The sequence below is a fragment of the Nicotiana tomentosiformis genome, chromosome 12, assembly GCF_000390325.3.
Source record: "Nicotiana tomentosiformis chromosome 12, ASM39032v3, whole genome shotgun sequence".
NCBI lineage: Eukaryota > Viridiplantae > Streptophyta > Magnoliopsida > Solanales > Solanaceae > Nicotiana > Nicotiana tomentosiformis.
Genome location: NC_090823.1, coordinates 104,084,306 through 104,101,752, shown reverse-complemented (window position 1 = coordinate 104,101,752; position 17,447 = coordinate 104,084,306). Strand labels below are relative to the sequence as shown.

Genomic DNA, 17,447 nt, shown 5'->3' with positions numbered 1-17,447 from the left:
TCCGCCACATCTATAATGGTGGCTGCACTTATGATGAGACAAGGTTATAAGCCAGGAAAAGGCTTGGGGGCATCATTGCAAGGAATTTCAGAACCTATTTCTCCGTTCAGTAACAGGGGTAATTTTGGTTTAGGCTTCAGGCCAACACAAGCGGATGAATACAAATCCAAGCACCACAAAAAGTACGGGTGGGTCTTGCAGCAACCTATCCCTTACATTTTCTGCACTTTTGTCAAGCCACGATTCAAACATGGTCAAAATATCTCGGCGCATGCAAAAATTGATGAAATTTGCCATGGCCTCAGGCAGATGTTTTCTGAAGTGAACATGATCCAGGCCGTTGAAGGCACTAGTCGTGCCGATATGCAACTAATTGGCCCAGACACCATGCTCAATAACTGGGAAGAAACTCATCTCCCCACAAGGAAGGAGTCTTGGTGGTTGACTTTTGCAGCTTCTTTCTTTTGTACTTTGGGTTACTTTCAGGGTTGTAATCCAAACATCTTAGTATGATTGTTTTATTTTGACGTTAACCCTTCTATCCTTTCAAATTCAATGAAATGCAGTTCAGTTTCGTATTAAATTTTGTATCTTTTCCTTTTCCTAATTCCTGCCATTTTATTTCCATTTCAGTTTTGTTAATGTCGCCTTTAATAACATGACATGCATGCGGAATTCATGCCCAGATCTCAAAAAGCTGTCTAATTTCGAAATAATGCATCAAGAGGTCGAATATGATGAAGATAAGGTTTTTGATAAAATAAAAAGAGAGTTGGAACAATTTGAAAACAAGCCTAGGCCCAACCTCAATAAAACTGAGCCAATTAATATCAGAGGTCATAAAGAAGTCAGAGAAACAAAGATAAGCATTCACACTAAATAGAAAACCAGAGCATGCCAAGGGAGATCAAAAAAGAACTATAAGGCGACTCGCTAGCGGCTTCTTCCTGAATGGGGAAATTTTGTACAAAAGGACCCCAAATTTGAACTTGTTGAGATGCGTAGATGCTACAGAAGCTGAGCGGATCATGAGTGAAGTGCATTCGGGGGTATGCGGACCTCACATGAATGGATATGTTTTGGCGAAGAAGATTCTGCGGGCAGGGTATTATTGGCTTACAATGGAGCGAGATTGCTTCAGTTTTGTTCACAAGTGTCACCAATGCCAGATTAATGGTGACCTGATTCACTCTCCACCTTCGGAGTTGCATCCCATGTCCTCTCCTTGGCTTTTCGTTGCTTGGGGAATGGATGTTATTGGGCCAATTGAGCCAAAGGCTTCAAATGGACATAGATTCATTTTGGTTGTAATTGATTACTTCACCAAGTGGGTGGAGGCCGTCACTTTCAAAGCAGTCACCAAGAAAGCAGTGGTAGACTTTGTTCATTCCAACATCATCTGCCGCTTTGGTATCCCAAATACCATTATCACTGACAATGCAGCCAATCTCAATAGTCATTTGATGAAGGAGGTATGCGAGCAATTTAAAATTATGCATCGCCATTCTACCCCTTACCGGCCAAAAGCCAATGGAGCCGTTGAAGCAACGAACAAGAACATCAAGAAGATTCTTAGGAAAACAATCCAAGGTTCGAGACAATGGCATGAAAATTTGCCTTTTGCTCTTTTGGGATACCGCATGACTGCTCGCACATCTGTTGGTGCAACTCCTTATCTATTGGTATATGGGACGGAAGCTGTAATACCGGCTGAAGTCAAAATTCCCTCTCTTCGGATCATTATGGAGTCGGAGATTGAAGATACAGAATGGGTAAAGACCCGATTAGAATAACTAATGCTGATTAATGAAAAATAGCTAGCAGTAGTGTGCTTTGGCCAGTTATATTAGCAAAAAATGGCACGCGCTTACAACAAGAAAGTGCGTCCAAGGCATTTCGAGGTAGAACAACTCGTTCTGAAACACGTTCTTCCACACCAAGTAGAAGCTAAAGGAAAGTTCTCCCCAAACTGGAAAGGACCGTACATCATCAAGAAAGGGTTACCAAAAGGGGCCTTGCACTTAGTAGATGAAGAAGGACGGGTACCAGACATGACTATTAATGCAGATGCAGTCAAAAGATATTATGTCTGATATATACCCACTGTGGAACTTTGACGCATGATTTTCTTAGATCGAGATGACGAAGGCTACCATTGCTCGCTATTCCAAGCAAGTGTCACCCTTTTGTTACCCCTTTTAAGCTGTATTTTTCTTCCTTGTTTTCCATTTTCTCGAACCTGTGTACTCAAAGAAAAAAAAAGGTCAAACAATAAATTTTTTGAGTCATTGAACTACATCCGACCTGATTCTGAAAGGATATGTAGGCAGCCTTACCCTGGGTTCGGTCCCATCGCAACAAAAATCCATATTCCCAATACTCCAAAACTGGGGCAGAAGTTTATTTTTATCTTATGGTTTTCCCGTAGAAACAGTTCCAAAAGTTATAATTCAGTTCAAGGTTCTTTTCGCCTTTTCCTGTTAAGAATTTCTAATCGATATTTGAGAATACTTGAAGTCCCCATGCCAGGGGCATTGGCCAACCTTCTGCAAAAAAAAAAAAAAGAAAAAAAAAAAAGAAAAAAAGAAATGAGAGAGTCTTATCGGTGAAAACCCGTATGAGCACTGTAAGGCGACACTGAGCAGAGAAATGCAAGAGACTTATTGGTGAAAACCAGATGGGCACCATAAGGCAACAGTGATTAGAGAAATGAGAGAGGTCAGTTAGCGAAAACCCTCAAAGGGCGCTACTAGCCGAATGAGGGTCTTCGATGCTCCGGCATGAGCACAACCAAGATAGTTTCATGATGAACATTTGCGATGTATTTTGAGAATTAGACAGCTCAGACAGATCAGGCGTCCAGTCCAACATGCATGTCATGATCATTGAAGTCGACACATATCTCCAGATAAGTCTCCTTATTTCTCTCCCCGAAAGGGACACCTTTTATTTAGACACAATTCCTTTTTCACTTCCAATTGCTCTTTTATTCTTTTCCATAATTTTTCTTAGATTCTCTTTCGGTCTAATCTTGCATCAAAAGCAAAGAAAAAATGGCTGCAAAATTGTCTACAGTTTTCCCGTAATACCGAGCACAATTTAGAGCATATACGGCATTGACGAAGGCAGGAATCCATCTGTGATCTCTTTTGATAAGGCGGACAAAGTGTCTCAAAGAAACTGAAAAGGTCGCCTGAGTAAGACTTGCTTCATGGGAAAAGTTGATAAGCACTACAAACACAAACTGGTTCTGAGTGCAAGACAACTAAGTTTGATTTTAAAGAAAAATTGCTTTGCCTTAGATACAAGGGTTAACGGTACCGTGGACATCCGGGTATGAAATAGCCAGGGGAGACGTCAGAAAGACAAAGTTTCCAGAAAATGATACAAAGTATCCGAGCATCTCGGTACCACTCTGATAGAATCAGTTCTTCGACAACGGGGTGTCCATGAACTTAAACTCCTCAGTGCATCAAGGCCACAAACCGACCAACACTTTAAAAAACTGACAAATTTTCTTTGTTTGAAGCAGGAACAAAGCAGTACAGAATGGCGGTTCTCAAAGGACGAATGTCACCAAATGTAAGCTCCTTAAAATCTTCAGCATGCATCACTACTGTCCATACCTCTCATTTTCATAGCTTAACCCAGGCAAAACTTTTTCGCCTAGGGGGATCCAGCTCACAGTTCCGGGTAGAAGTACTCTTCGCCCAGGTTATTTTTCGTAGCTTAACCTAGGTAGAACTATTTCGCCTAGGGGATTCAGCTCATTGTTCCGGGTAGAAGTACTCTTCGCTCAGGATGTTTTACGTAGCTTATCCCAGGTAGAACATTTTCGCTAGTGGGACCCAGCTCACAGTTTCGGGTAGAAGTATTCTTCGCCCAAGTTGTTTTTCGTAGCTTAACCTAGGTAGAACTATTTCGCCTAGGGGGATCCAGCTCATAGTTTCGGGTAGAAGTACTCTTCGTCCAGGCTTGTTTTACGTAGCTTAACCCAGGTAGAACCTTTTCCCCTAGGGGGATCTAGCTCATAGTTCCGGGTAGAAGTACTCTTCGCCCAGGTTGTTTTTCGTAGCTTAACCCAGGTAGAATCTTTTCGCGTAGGGGGGATCCAGCTCATAGTTCCGGGTAGAAGTACTCTTCGCTCAGGATGTTTTACATAGCTTAACTCAGGTAGAACCTTTTCACCTAGAGGGATCCAGCTCATGTTCCGGGTAGAAGTACTCTTCGCCCAGGTTGTTTTTCGTAGCTTAACCTAGGTAGAATATTTTTGCCTAGGGGGATCCAGCTCATAGTTCCGGGTAGAAGTACTCTTCACTCAGGATGTTTTACATAGCTTAACTCAGGTAGAACCTTTTCACCTAGGGGGATCTAGCTCATGTTCCGGGTAGAAGTACTCTTCGCCCAGGTTGTTTTTCGTAGCTTAACCCAGGTAGAATCTTTTCGCCTAGGGGGATCCAGCTCATAATTCTGAGTAGAAGTACTCTTCGTTCAGGATGTTTTACATAGCTTAACTCAGGTAGAACCTTTTCACCTAGGGGGATCCAGCTCATGTTCCGGGTAGAAGTACTCTTCGCTCAGGATGTTTTATGTAGCTTAACCCAGGTAGAACCTTTTCACCTAGGGGGATCCAGGTCATAGTTTCCGAGTAGAAGTACTTTTCGCTCATGTTGTTTTACGTAGCTTAACCCAGGTAGAACCTTTTCGCCTAGGAGATCCAGCTTATAGTTTCTAGGTAGAAGTATTCTTCGCTCAGGTTGTTTTTCGTAGCTTAACCCAGGTAGAACCATTTTTGCCTAGGGGGATCCATCTCATAGTTCCGGGTAGAAGTACTCTTCACTCGGGATGTTTTACGTAGCTTAACCCAGGTAGATCCTTTTCGCCTTGGGGGATCCAGCTCATAGTTCCGGGTAGAAGTACTCTTCGCTCAGGTTATTTTATGTAGCTTAACCCAGGTAGAACCTTTTTCGCCTAGGGGGATCCAGATCATAGTTCCAGGTAGAAGTACTCTTCGCTCATGTTGTTTTACGTAGTTTAACCCGGGTAGAAACTTTTCGCCTAGGGGGGTACAACTCATATTTCGAGTAGAAGTACTCTTCGCCCAGGTTTGCTTTTCGTAGTTTAACCCATGTAGACCCTTTTTCGCCCCGGGGATTCAGCATTTTTTCAGTAATACAGGGCGCTAACCCCTAGTTACATTTCCTTTTGAGTAATACAGGGCGCCAACCCCTGGTTACATTTCCTTTTCAGTAACACAGGGCGCAAACCCCTGATTACGTTTCCTTTTCAGTAATACAGGGCGCCAACCCCTGGTTACATTTTCCTTTTCAGTAATACAGGGCGCCAGCCCCTGGTTACATTTCTTTTCCAGTAATACAGGGCACCAACCCCTGGTTACATTTCTTTCTCAGTAATACAGGGCTCCAACCCCTAGTTACATTTCCTTTTCAGTAATGTTTACATTTTTTTCTCAGTAATACAGGGTACACCAATCCCCTGATTATATTTCCTTACCAGCATAGGGTACGCCAATCCCTGATCTCCTTACCAGTATAGGGTACACCAATCCCTAGCTGTGTTCTCCAACATAGGGCACACCACTCCCTAGTTGATTTGATTTTAAATGCAGGATACACCACTCCCTGGTATCATTGCCAATATAGGGTATCACATTCTCTGACCATATTTTCCTAATATAAGGTACACAAATCCTTAGTTGAGACATTCTTTTGGGACAAATAAAAAAAAAATCATCGTGACCTTTTCAGGGTGCACCATTACTTTATTTGCTTTCAATAAAGAAGTAGTTTAGAATTTTGTTACAATAACTCACGAAATTTTCCTAGTGAAAACTAGGGCAGAAAAATTTCGTTCGTTTATTTGTTGTGATATCTGAGCAGGCTTTACCTCGAGGCACAAGGTTCGAGATGAACAAAAGAAGAAGTCTGAATCCAAAATAAAGAAAAGAAAAGAAAAAAAAGTGAATCCAAATGCAGAAGTAGATGGAAATAATATGGACTGCTCAAAACACGACTGAAGTTACAAGCTTCACATTTTCCGTTTTGCTCAGAAGAAGCCGTAGAAGAATGAACTAGCACCTGCAGCTAAATAGCATCAAGGTTTAGATCAGAGTCTGCGTGAAGAACCAGTCAAGACTCAAGATCAAGTGTTAGAAGACTTATACATAGGAATCTTGTAACTGATAGTTGATAGGGTTGTTTAGTTTCTTTTGATTTTGATGTAATAACAGGACTACACAGACCGGAGCCTCGACGGAACCTCACTCGATTTTCCAACTCAACATTCCATCCTTTTCCTTGAACTACACGCGGCCTGATTCCCTTATAACCCGGGATATGTAGGTTGTCCAAAATCAGGACTTGGTTGCACTCTCTTCTCTTACCTCTTCCCTTTTGAATAATGGTATGATCAAAATTAGTCATATCGCTCATCTTTTCTTTGCCTGAAAACTCTTCATGTTTTCAAGCAAAGAGGGGTATGCTGTGAGCACCTAATTTTTGACCATGCTTGAATTTTTCCCAACTCCATCACGTCACTTAACACACACTTTACCACCAATATAATTATTCTCTCACAACTCACACTCTTACTCTTCCTCTTTAACAACTCACACTCCACTCTTCCTCTTTAACAACTCACACAAGCACTTCCCCCACATGATCCCTCCACAAACACACATGGCACTCACAAAAGAAATGAGCTTTATCTCCACTCTAAATACCAACAAAACCCTATATATAATTGCTGCAAAAGTCAGCAGCGGGGGAGGAGAGACCAGCAAAAATCGAGCTGCAAATCCAGCCCCAAAACTCCCTCAAAACAGCTAAAAACGAGCTGAAAATAACCCCAAAAATGAGGTGAAGACCAGTCCACCCACAGCTGCCGATAACCCCCCAAAACAGCCCCTTTTCTCCAGTTAAACACCCCCAAAAATGAGCTGGAAATCTACTACCAAACCCACCTGAAAACAGCCTTGAAACAGTCATGATAACTAACTGAAACTTCACTCGAACCCACACCTAAAACCAGCCGTGAAATCACCAAACTTCAGCCACTAAACAGCTCCAAAAACAGCTTTAAATCACCTAAAACTGTTCCCATTTTTATCGGTCAGACAGGGCTTCTATGTCGAGGTTCCGGTTCGCAATTTCGACGTTTTCGTCCGACGATTGTTGATTTGTTATTTCGATTGAGTTGCAAATTTTTAGCTTTATTCATCAATATAAAGGTCCATTCGAATCCATTTTTCTCAGTATTTGTTTTATATTTTTAGTATACACTTGCTTTGATATATTAGTATTTCTATCTGCTCGTGATGAATTTCATTTGCTTTATGGAAAATACTTGATCTCTTTCGTATTGTTTGTGTACTGATTGCGTATTATTTGGGTTATATATTGATTTTAAAGATTAATTCGTTTGAGTACATGTAAGTTTTGGACGATTTCTGTTAAATATGCTATGGACTTGGATTTAGTTTTCTTACATATATGGTTATGTTACGTTTCTTTTGTTTTGGCATGTTGAAGTGGTGATTTAAGTGAGTTGTTAAATTGGATAGATAGAAAATTAAAGTTGTTTCTTTCTTGGCAAGGAATGAGAATAGGCCATGAGTGATGTTAAGTCAGAAGAATGTATAACTCTTAAGCATCACAATACTCCCAAACTTAGGAAAATAATTTTTGAGTATGTTAGAATGCTTTCAGCGCGCCCTAAATTAATCAAATCATCGTAGTTATGTATATGTTCGCGTGACATAATTTTGATTTCCAAAATTGAAACCGAAGTACGTGTTCGCGCAACTTTGACAAAAAAAAAATCATAATATAATAAAATGCTATTAATTGTGTACACATACGTGTGACATCATTTTGGCACAATAAAAACGGATTCACACCCGTGATTCGTTTCAAAGATAATTTCATATTTTAATAATTAAAAGCGGATAGATAAAACATGAAAACCAATAAATCAAAGTTTATCCAAAATTAACTCAAGCCAAGTTGTAGTCAATGAAGCGACCGTGCTAGAACCACGGGACTCAGGGAATGCCTTACACCTTCTCCTTGGTCAACAGAATTCCTTACCTGAACTTTGTTTTCGCAGACTAATAAAAATGGAGTCAAACTTTTCTTTGACTAGGGATTTAAATAAAAGATGACTTGGAACACCCAAAAATCAATTTCAAGTGGCGACTCTGTAAATAAAATAATCCCTACTCAAATTTGTTACTTTAATTGGAAAAACTCTTTAACCCACCATCCATAATACATATTATCTTTGTGGGGTAAAAAGGAGGTGTGACACTTGCTTTCCTCTTCTTCTTCTTCTTGCCCTTCCTGAGCCGAGGGTATATTGAAAACAGCTTCTCTACCTACATTAGGTAAGGGTAAGGTCTGCGTACAGACTACCTTCCCCAGTTTGATCCCACCTGTTGGGATTAAATTGGGTATGTTATTGTCGTTGTTGTTATAATATTACTCCCTCTACTCCATATTACACATTTTTCTTTTTAATCTGTAAAAAAGAAGTCACATTTTTTAAAACTATTTCATATCAGCATCTTCATTTTATTGTTGTACGGGTTCACTTGATATAAAAGTTTGTACTAAAAAAGTGAAAGTATGTGGTACTGTTACCAACTTTCATCTAAAAAGGTAGTTTTGATACTATGCATACATTGAGATTATGTGTTAAAAATCTCCTTTTCTTTTTAAATATCATATTCATTCAAATACCTTAACATCAAATGAGATTGAGAAAATATATTCGACGCTAATTTTAAATGTCATAGATTTCAATTAGGTTAGGGGGGGGGGGGGGGGGCGTTAGTACATGATTTCTCCCACCTACCCCTTGTCACAAAAAAAAAGGAAAAAAAAGAAAGGAAAGGGACAAAGCATGAACAAATTTAGCTTGTGAAAGCTCCAGACTTCAATGGGGTGTCAACAGCTAGTTGATTGTCTCGTACAGTTAACAGTTGGCGCCGTACACATCCATGGCCTTCCATTAAGTTGAAAATAAACATATGCAACAACTTCACATCTGAAGTCCGAGTTTAATTATGATTTTTTTTAAATGACCGAGGTCTCGTGTCTGTTCCTAGTAGCGGCTATTTGCCAAACTTTTAAAATCACCTTATTTTAAAAGTATTTTTAAAAAAATTGCTTTTAGTCACAAGCAGGAGCGTATATAGTACGTAGGTAACGGGTTCAATTAAATTTATAATATTCGATGCGTAGCATAAATTTATGTATAAAATAAAAATCTACAAAAATTACAAAAAATAGTATATATGAACCCATAACTTTAAGAATATAATGGGTTCAATTATAATTCTTAAAGGTTAAACTCATAAAGTTTAAATCTTAGATCCGCCTCTGGTCATGAGAAATAGTTCGTGTTTAGCTAATTTATTTGAAAAGTTTTTTGAGTAATAATTAGTGTTTGACCCAACTTTTAAAAAGTGTTTCTAAATGCATTTTCTCAAAAGTGCTTTTGAAAAGAAGCATTTTTTCTATTTCTCAAAAACTATTTATGTTTCTAATCAAAAATACTTTACTTCTTCTAAAAAGATTGGCCAAATAACTTAACTTCGAAAAAAAGAATATTTTTGGCAAAACAAAACACTTTTAGCCTAAAAGAAGCTTGATCAAACACGTTATAGGTATGGTTCTACTTTTCGAAAGAATGTATATAAAATTGTCCCCTTGATTACATATCGCATGACATTTTAAGAGTAACTTCACGTATTCTAACCTATGGGTGTTTAACGGGTGGGTTGGGATGGGCTGGATACAAAAAAAATCAGCTCGTCCGTTTAACGTTGCGGGTTGTTAGCGGGCTAAGTTTGGGATGTACTTTTTCGGGTTTTTTTTTGTCCGTCAGGGTTCAGGCTTAGCAGGTTGTTAGCGGGCTGTGGATTTTTTTATTAAAGTAAATTTTATTTTTCTTATTCAATGTTATTGATACTTAAGTGTTTGCAAACTTTTAAGGCTTAGAATTAAACTTTGAAGTTTAAAATTTTAAATTTGAAAATTAAATTTTATAATTGAAATTTGAAAGTAAGTGGCTACAAAAAATTATTTAATAAGACCAATAAGCAATATGTAAGGATCAAGTTCCGAAAACTTTCATTTGATATTTGTATTGAATAATATATAATACTTCAAATTAAGTTGCAAGTTCTTTTTTGATTTTATTATTTTTGAACTTGCAAATTAAAAGTTTACAATAATTATTAAAAAAAAAAAATTACATCATATGATTTGCATCATTTTTGTAAGTTCATCCATGTCAACATGAGGTTCTTGATTTCCGACATTGGTTGAATCAGAACCATAAACCATTATATCTCCAATTTCTTGGTCCTCCGCTTCATCTAGCTCGTCACGCCCTTGATTTCGTCGTTCTGATCTTATCCAATCTCTGAAGCACACTAGAATTTCCAAAGCGTTGCTACCGAATGAATAACGGGTATCTCCTAGTTGCTGCCTTGCTTGGCTAAATGCGCTCTCTGATGCGACTATTGAAATAGTCACATTTAGCACGTCTCGAGCCATGACCGAAAGAACATGAAATTGATTTGAGTTGCTCCTCCACCAACCCAGTGGTAGAAATTTCTTTGTGCAAGGCTCTGCTGACTTTTGGAAGTAGAATTGAAGTTCATCAATATTCCTGCTACGGGTTTGTTTATGCTCCCCTATTGTAGACCAAATCAAATAATCTTCAACACCATCATTATCATCCAAAGCACTAGTCCCAGATGTTGAAATTGAACTTGAAGGAATATTTGCATCTACAGCAGAAGAAGCATCAACAATGTTAGAATAATAATTATATAATATTTCTAAATATTTGTGTAGATCAGAAATACAAGTGTCAATATCAGGAGTTTCAGTTGGTCCAATATCCATATAAGAATATAAAGCAGTGATTAATTGGCGACAAGTGACCATTTTGATTGAAGGGTTTAAAATATCACAAATTAGGTAAATAGGGGGAATTGGGTAAAAATATTTTTTAAACTTATCTAGCATAGATTCAACAACAGAAGTATATCCTTCTTTCTTCTTCAAATTATGTAGTAAAAGAGAAATTTCAGCAATATGAACTAAACCATTTGCAATAGTAGGATAATAAGCTCCAGAAAACTCAAGTGTAGCCACATAAAAAATTTGTAAAAACTTTACAACATCTTCAATAACATCCCAAGTTCTAGATGTTAACAAACGGCTAATATCAGTATAATGAGAATTAGCAACTTCAGTTATAGATATTCTATATTTATAACAACATTTTAAGAATAAATAAGTATAATTCCACCTAGTAACTATTTCTTCAGGCATGAGTCTTGGTTTTAGTCCATAGTGTACACATTTTTCTTTAAATGCATTTAATCTAACACTTCTGTTATTTCCTTGAATTACACCAACAGCTCTTCTAACTAAAGTGGTATCATCTCTAAATAATTCAAGGTCACTCTTCATAATCAAATTATAAATATGACATGCACATCTAACATGAAATATTTCAGAAAGCGGTGGGTGTAGATGCAATTTTAATATTGTAATAGCAGCATTGTTGTTAGAAGCATTATCAAATGACACACACAAAACTTTTTCTGCAAGATTATAAAATATAGCAACTTCATGAATAGTATTACTTATAAAAAAAATTAAAAAAAATAAAAAAAACAAACGTTAAAAATCGGGTTGAACCGGGATGTAGCCCGTTAACGGGTTAATGGGCTTAGTGGGTTCCGGTGCACCGGTATCCAAAAATTATTCGTTTGAAACCCGATCCCCGGTCCCCCACGCTACAGTACCGGGCTGAACCGAGTTGTAAACGGGTCAGCTCGGCCCAATTAACATGTATATTATAACCCCATTTATCCAACTTATGCTAACAACATTTCAAACGACATTTGCTCAAATGTTTTCTGGAAAATTAACTTTAAGTAGGAAAAATTGTGATATACGTATATATTTTCTTTAAAAAAAATAATATATCTAAACGCTCAAGATTAAAGTTTAAGCATCAAAGGGTGTGACCTAGCTATTACATTACTCATGTATATGTGCTAGTAAAATATAACAGAGTGGAATATATAATCAATCGAGGTGCGCGTCAAGGAATAACGGAGTTAGTAATTGCGATGGGAATAAATAAAAGTTTGTGATCTATATTAAATCCTCACGCGGCTCCACCACTGATTTCAAGCTGGCTTGAGCACTGCGTCATGAAAAAAAGTTAAGATTAACAAGTTAGAGATATTATTGAAATTGTTGCGTAAAACATAAAAAGAAGTATCTCTTTTTCTTCTTTTGTAACGGCAGGGTTTGAATGAGCAAAACACTCCCATTAATACATGCCTTGAGTGATTTTGCACAGTAAGAATAAATTTTCTTTTATCTCTCCCTTTTTCTTTTCTCTTCCATCTTTCTTCCTTCCTTGCTGTGAGCATCTAATTTTTGACCATATTTGAATTTTTCCCAACTCCCTCACGTCACTTAACACACACCTTACCACCAATATAATTATTCTCTCACAACTCACACTCCCACTCTTCCTCTTTAACAACTCACACTCCACTCTTCCTCTTTAACAACTCACACAAGTACTTCCCCCACATGATCCCTCCACAAACATATATGGCACTCACAAAAGAAATGAGCTTTATCTTCACCCTAAAGACCAACAAAACCCTATATATAATTGCTGCAAAAATCAGCAACGGGGGAGGAGAGACCAGCAAAAAACGAGCTGCAAATCCAGCCCCAAAACTCCCTCAAAACAGCTAAAAAAACGAGCTGAAAACAACCCAAAAAACGAGGTGAAGACCAGTCCACCCACAGCTGCCGATAACCCCCCAAAACAGCCCCTTTTCTCTAGTTAAACACCCCCAAAAATGAGCAGGAAATCTACTACCAAACCCACCTGAAAACAGCCTTGCAACAGTCATGAAAACTAACTGAAACTTCACTCGAATCCACACCTAAAACCATCCATGAAATCACCAAACTTCAGCCACTAAACAGCTCCAAAAACAGCTTTAAATCACCTAAAACTGTTCCCGTTTTCATCGGTCAGACAAGGCTTCTATGTCGAGGTTCCAGTTCGCAATTTCGGCGTTTTCGTCCGACGATTGTTGATTCGTTATTTCGATTGAGTTGCAAATTTTCAGCTTTATTCATCAATATAAAGGTCCATTCGAATCCATTTTTCTCAGTATTTGTTTTATATTTTTAGTATACACTTGCTTTGATATATTAGTATTTCTATCTGCTCGTGATGAATTTTATTTGCTTTATGGAAAATACTTGATCTCTTTCATATTGTTTGTGTACTAATTGCGTATTATTTGGGTTATATATTGATTTTAAAGATTAATTCGTTTGAGTACATATAAGTTTTGTTTTGGATGATTTCTGTTAAATATGCTATGGACTTGGATTTAGTTTTCTTACATATATGGTTATGTTACATTTCTTTTGTTTTGGCATGGTGAAGTGGTGATTTAAGTGAGTTGTTAAATTGGATAGATAGAAAATTAAAGTTGTTTCTTTCTTGGCAAGGAATGAGAATAGGCCATGAGTGATGTTAAGTCAGAAGAATGTATAACTCTTAAGCATCACAATAATCCCAGACTTAGAAAAATAATTTTTGAGTATGTTAGAATGCTTTAAGCGCGCCCTAAATTAATCAAATCATCGTAGTTATGTATATGTTCGCGTGACATAATTTTGATTTTCAAAATTGAAACCGAAGTATGTGTTCGCGCAACTTTGGCCAAAAAAATCATAATATAATAAAATGCTATTAATTGTGTACACATACGTGTGACATCATTTTGGCACAATAAAAAATGGATACACACCCGTGATTCGTTTCAAAGATAATTCTATATTTTAATAATTAAAAGCGGATAGATAAAACATGAAAATCAATAAATTAAAGTTTATCCAAAATTAATTCAAGCCAAGTTGTAGTCAATGAAGCGACCGTGCTAGAACCACGAGACTCATGGAATGCCTTACATCTTCTCCTTGGTCAACAGAATTTCTTACCTGGACTTTATTTTCGCAGACCAATAATAATGGAGTCAAATTTTCCTTTGACTAGGGATTCAAATAAAAGGTATCTTGGAACACCCAAAAATCAATTCCAAGTGGCGATTCTGTAAATAAAATAATCCCTACTCAAATTTGTTGCTTTAATTGGAAAAACTCTTTAACCCACCATCCATAATACATATTATCTTTGTGGGATAAAAAGGAGGTGTGACAGCTCTGGCGACTCTGCTGGGGAACTTCAAGAATTCGAGCTTATACATTGACTTTATTTGACTTTATTAATTTTTATATATATTGTGATTTATTTGGCCTAATGTGTTACTTGTCCAGCTTTTACAGTTTTGATATTGTTGAACTGTACATATAAATTGTATCCTCTCTCGCATCCCTCTGAGTCTTCTGATAATTAGTTATGTTGTGTTTGCATACCAGCATCACAAAATTTCTGTCTTGAGATAAAGCCAGTTATCCTACCAGCTTCTGGTGAAGGATTTAGTCACACGTGTTTAGGAGGGAGAGCCGTTAGCTAGCCAGTGTTGTTCTACTACTGGTGACGCTTGACGCTCCTCGGCTCGGGTTGTCCATCCGGGTAAGCCAGGTCTAGATACCATCTCCTTTAGGATTTACAAACTTAGAAGAAAAAAAGTTTGTTTTACCTTATGTATTCAATTAAATCCCCACGCGGCTCCACCACTGATTTCAAGCTGGCTTGAGAACTGCCGTCATGAAAAAAAGTTAAGATTAACAAGTTAGAGATATTATTGAAATTGTTGCGTAAAACATAAAGAGAAGTATCTCTTTTTCTTCTTTTGTAACGGCAGGGTTTGAATGAGCAAAACACTCCCATTAATACATGCCTTGAATGATTTTGCACAGTAAGAATAAATTACCTAACATTTTTTTAAAACCAAAGCTACGAGAAATCACCTGCATAAATACAAGAACAAAGAAAGCCATAAACATGGAGGAAATTATGGGGGAGATTTTAGTTGTGCCATTCTTTGGACAAGGCCATGTTTTCCCATTAACGGAGCTATGCAAGAAACTCTCCTCTTTTCGTTTCAAAACTACACTCATCATTTCTTCTGATATCTCCTCCTCCGTCTCCTCCATCTTGCTCCTCCACCCATTAGTCAGCGTCGCCGCCGTTGACGCCCCATTACCACCGCCTCCTAAACCTGGAAAATTTGATCCTCAGCCTCTTATGTTGCATTGCAAGCAGTTGAGACAAGGCATGGAATCTATCTTAAGAAGCTGCAGATCAGTGAAAAACAAGTTTGCAATTTCAGTTGTTTGTGCCATAGTTGATGCCATGATGTTGTCACATATTGAAGATATATTCACCACATTTCAGGTACCTAGTGATTTAGAAAGGGTTTCAACATTTCCTTTTTAGAGAGAATATATAACAACTTTCTAAATTTAAAAATAATAATTAGTCAGCAATTACGTGAAATTCTGTGTATATATATATCATTATCACCGCAGGTACCTATTGTGGGTTTCTTCCCTTGTGGCGCAGCTTGCCTTGCCATGGATTATGCTGCTTGGAAAACTGATGTAGAATACATCAAACCGGGTGAAACACGGTTTCTTCCCGAATTACCCAATGAAATGGCCATGGATTACGTTGATATAGTTAGGAGATATAGCTCATTAGAGGAAGCATTTGGTTCTGAGATTTCACGTACGAAAACGAAATCATTTCCGACACAACCTGGTGACGAGCCACCATGGGTGGAAGAGGTATTGTAAGAAGAGTTTAAGTTATATATATAAAAGTTTTACCATGTGTCGGTCTAGCAGATAACCTGTAGCAGGTAACGTCAATTTAATTTCAAAATTACTGTATTTTAAGAAAGTTTACCTGTAGATATCTTTTGGGTACCAAATAATGTAAAAAAATATTTTCACTTACTATGCATATAACTAAAACTCATGTATATTAGAATAGTTTATTACTGTTGAGAATTGTGAAAATTCCTACATCGACTGGGACAAAGGAATTTTGAAGGTCTAAAGATGAAAGTTTACCAAAAAGTTTAAACAAGCAATTGGTACTAATATATTACTCTCTATCTTATGTTATGAGAAAGGGTTCGGAGTATGAGGGTAAGCACTTAATTTTTGGGGTGAATTTGAGATAAATTCTTCAAGTCTAAAATTAAATTTACCAAAAGTACAACTATAAGTTAGCAATATTAAGAATTCAGAACATTAAAAAAAAAAATAGTTTGTGAAAATCGTAACTAAAGAAATAAGTGACTCGTCAAATAATAATAATGTCACATAAAATAAGATTGTTGGTATATACGAACAACATCTCTTTAAGAAAAGTTGCTTTACTCTCAAATCCCTTCACAATACTGTCTTTATTTTCTCCAAACAGGTAAAGGTTACAGTTGCAATTCTTGTGAACACGTTCGTTGAACTAGAGCAAACATTCTTGGAGTATTTAGCAAAACAAACAGGACTTCCAATTTGGGGCGTTGGCCCTATGTTGCCAGAAAAATTCTGGACACTCACTGCCTCAAAATCCCTCCTTCGCGATCGCGACATTAGAACAAATTTTAGTCACAAAACAAATTACTCAGAAGATGAAGTACTCAATTGGCTAGACTCAAAGTCTCCTAGTTCAATCATTTACATTGCCTTTGGTAGTGATGTTGTGCCCACTTTGGAAGAACATGAAGAAATAGCAAAGGCACTAGAAGAGAGTTCAAGGCAAAATTTCATATGGGTAATCTCCAAAAATCAAGACTATTATCCTAATGGCTTGGAAACTCAAGTTGGGAAAAGGGGTTTGATAATAAATGGATGGGCACCTCAATTGTTGATATTAAGTCATTCGTCGACAGGTGGATTCTTGACTCATTGTGGATGGAATTCGACTATGGAAGCGATTGGACAAGGGGTACCTTTATTAGCATGGCCTATTAGAGGTGACCAATTTTATAATGCAAAGTTGATAGTGTGTTATCTCAAAATTGGCCACATGGTATCATCAATTGGAGAAAATATTGGGTTGAAAAGGGTTAAGAAGGAAGAGATAATACAAGGGGTTCAGAGATTAATGGAGGATAAACAAGTTCATAATCGAGTAAAGGATTTAAGTCACAAATATAGACATGGTTTTCCAATTAGTTCAGCAGCTTCTTTGCATGATTTCAAGGATTTTATTATGCAAGCAAAGTGAAGAGCGGAGGATGTTAGAGGGTTTTGTCTGTGCTCTAGAGTAAGCTATCTTCAATTTATTTCTTAAGTCCGCATTGAAACTAAAAAATCCTCGCATCTAAAATAAAATACTTTGTACCCTAATGTCATAATTCAAAAATCCTTTGTTACTTGTTA

At 37.4% G+C, this 17,447-nt stretch overlaps 1 protein-coding gene across 3 annotated transcripts; it reads left to right on the top strand.

Annotated features, from left to right (window-relative positions):
- The first annotated feature begins 14,333 nt into the window (after positions 1-14,333).
- Positions 14,334-17,447, top strand: LOC104086182 (scopoletin glucosyltransferase-like). 3 transcript variants are annotated; one of them, XM_009590379.4, is made up of 3 exons: positions 14,959-15,450; positions 15,585-15,842; positions 16,486-17,447. In XM_009590379.4, exons 1-3 carry the CDS (start codon positions 14,959-14,961, stop codon positions 17,290-17,292), a joined length of 1,557 nt encoding a protein of 518 aa, XP_009588674.1. In that variant the 3' UTR covers positions 17,293-17,447. The 3 variants fall into 3 exon arrangements, with proteins under 3 accessions (XP_009588675.1, XP_009588674.1, XP_070047715.1); XM_070191614.1 differs by having other exon boundaries at positions 14,959-15,454; positions 15,589-15,842; XM_009590380.4 differs by lacking the exon at positions 15,585-15,842 and having other exon boundaries at positions 14,334-15,450.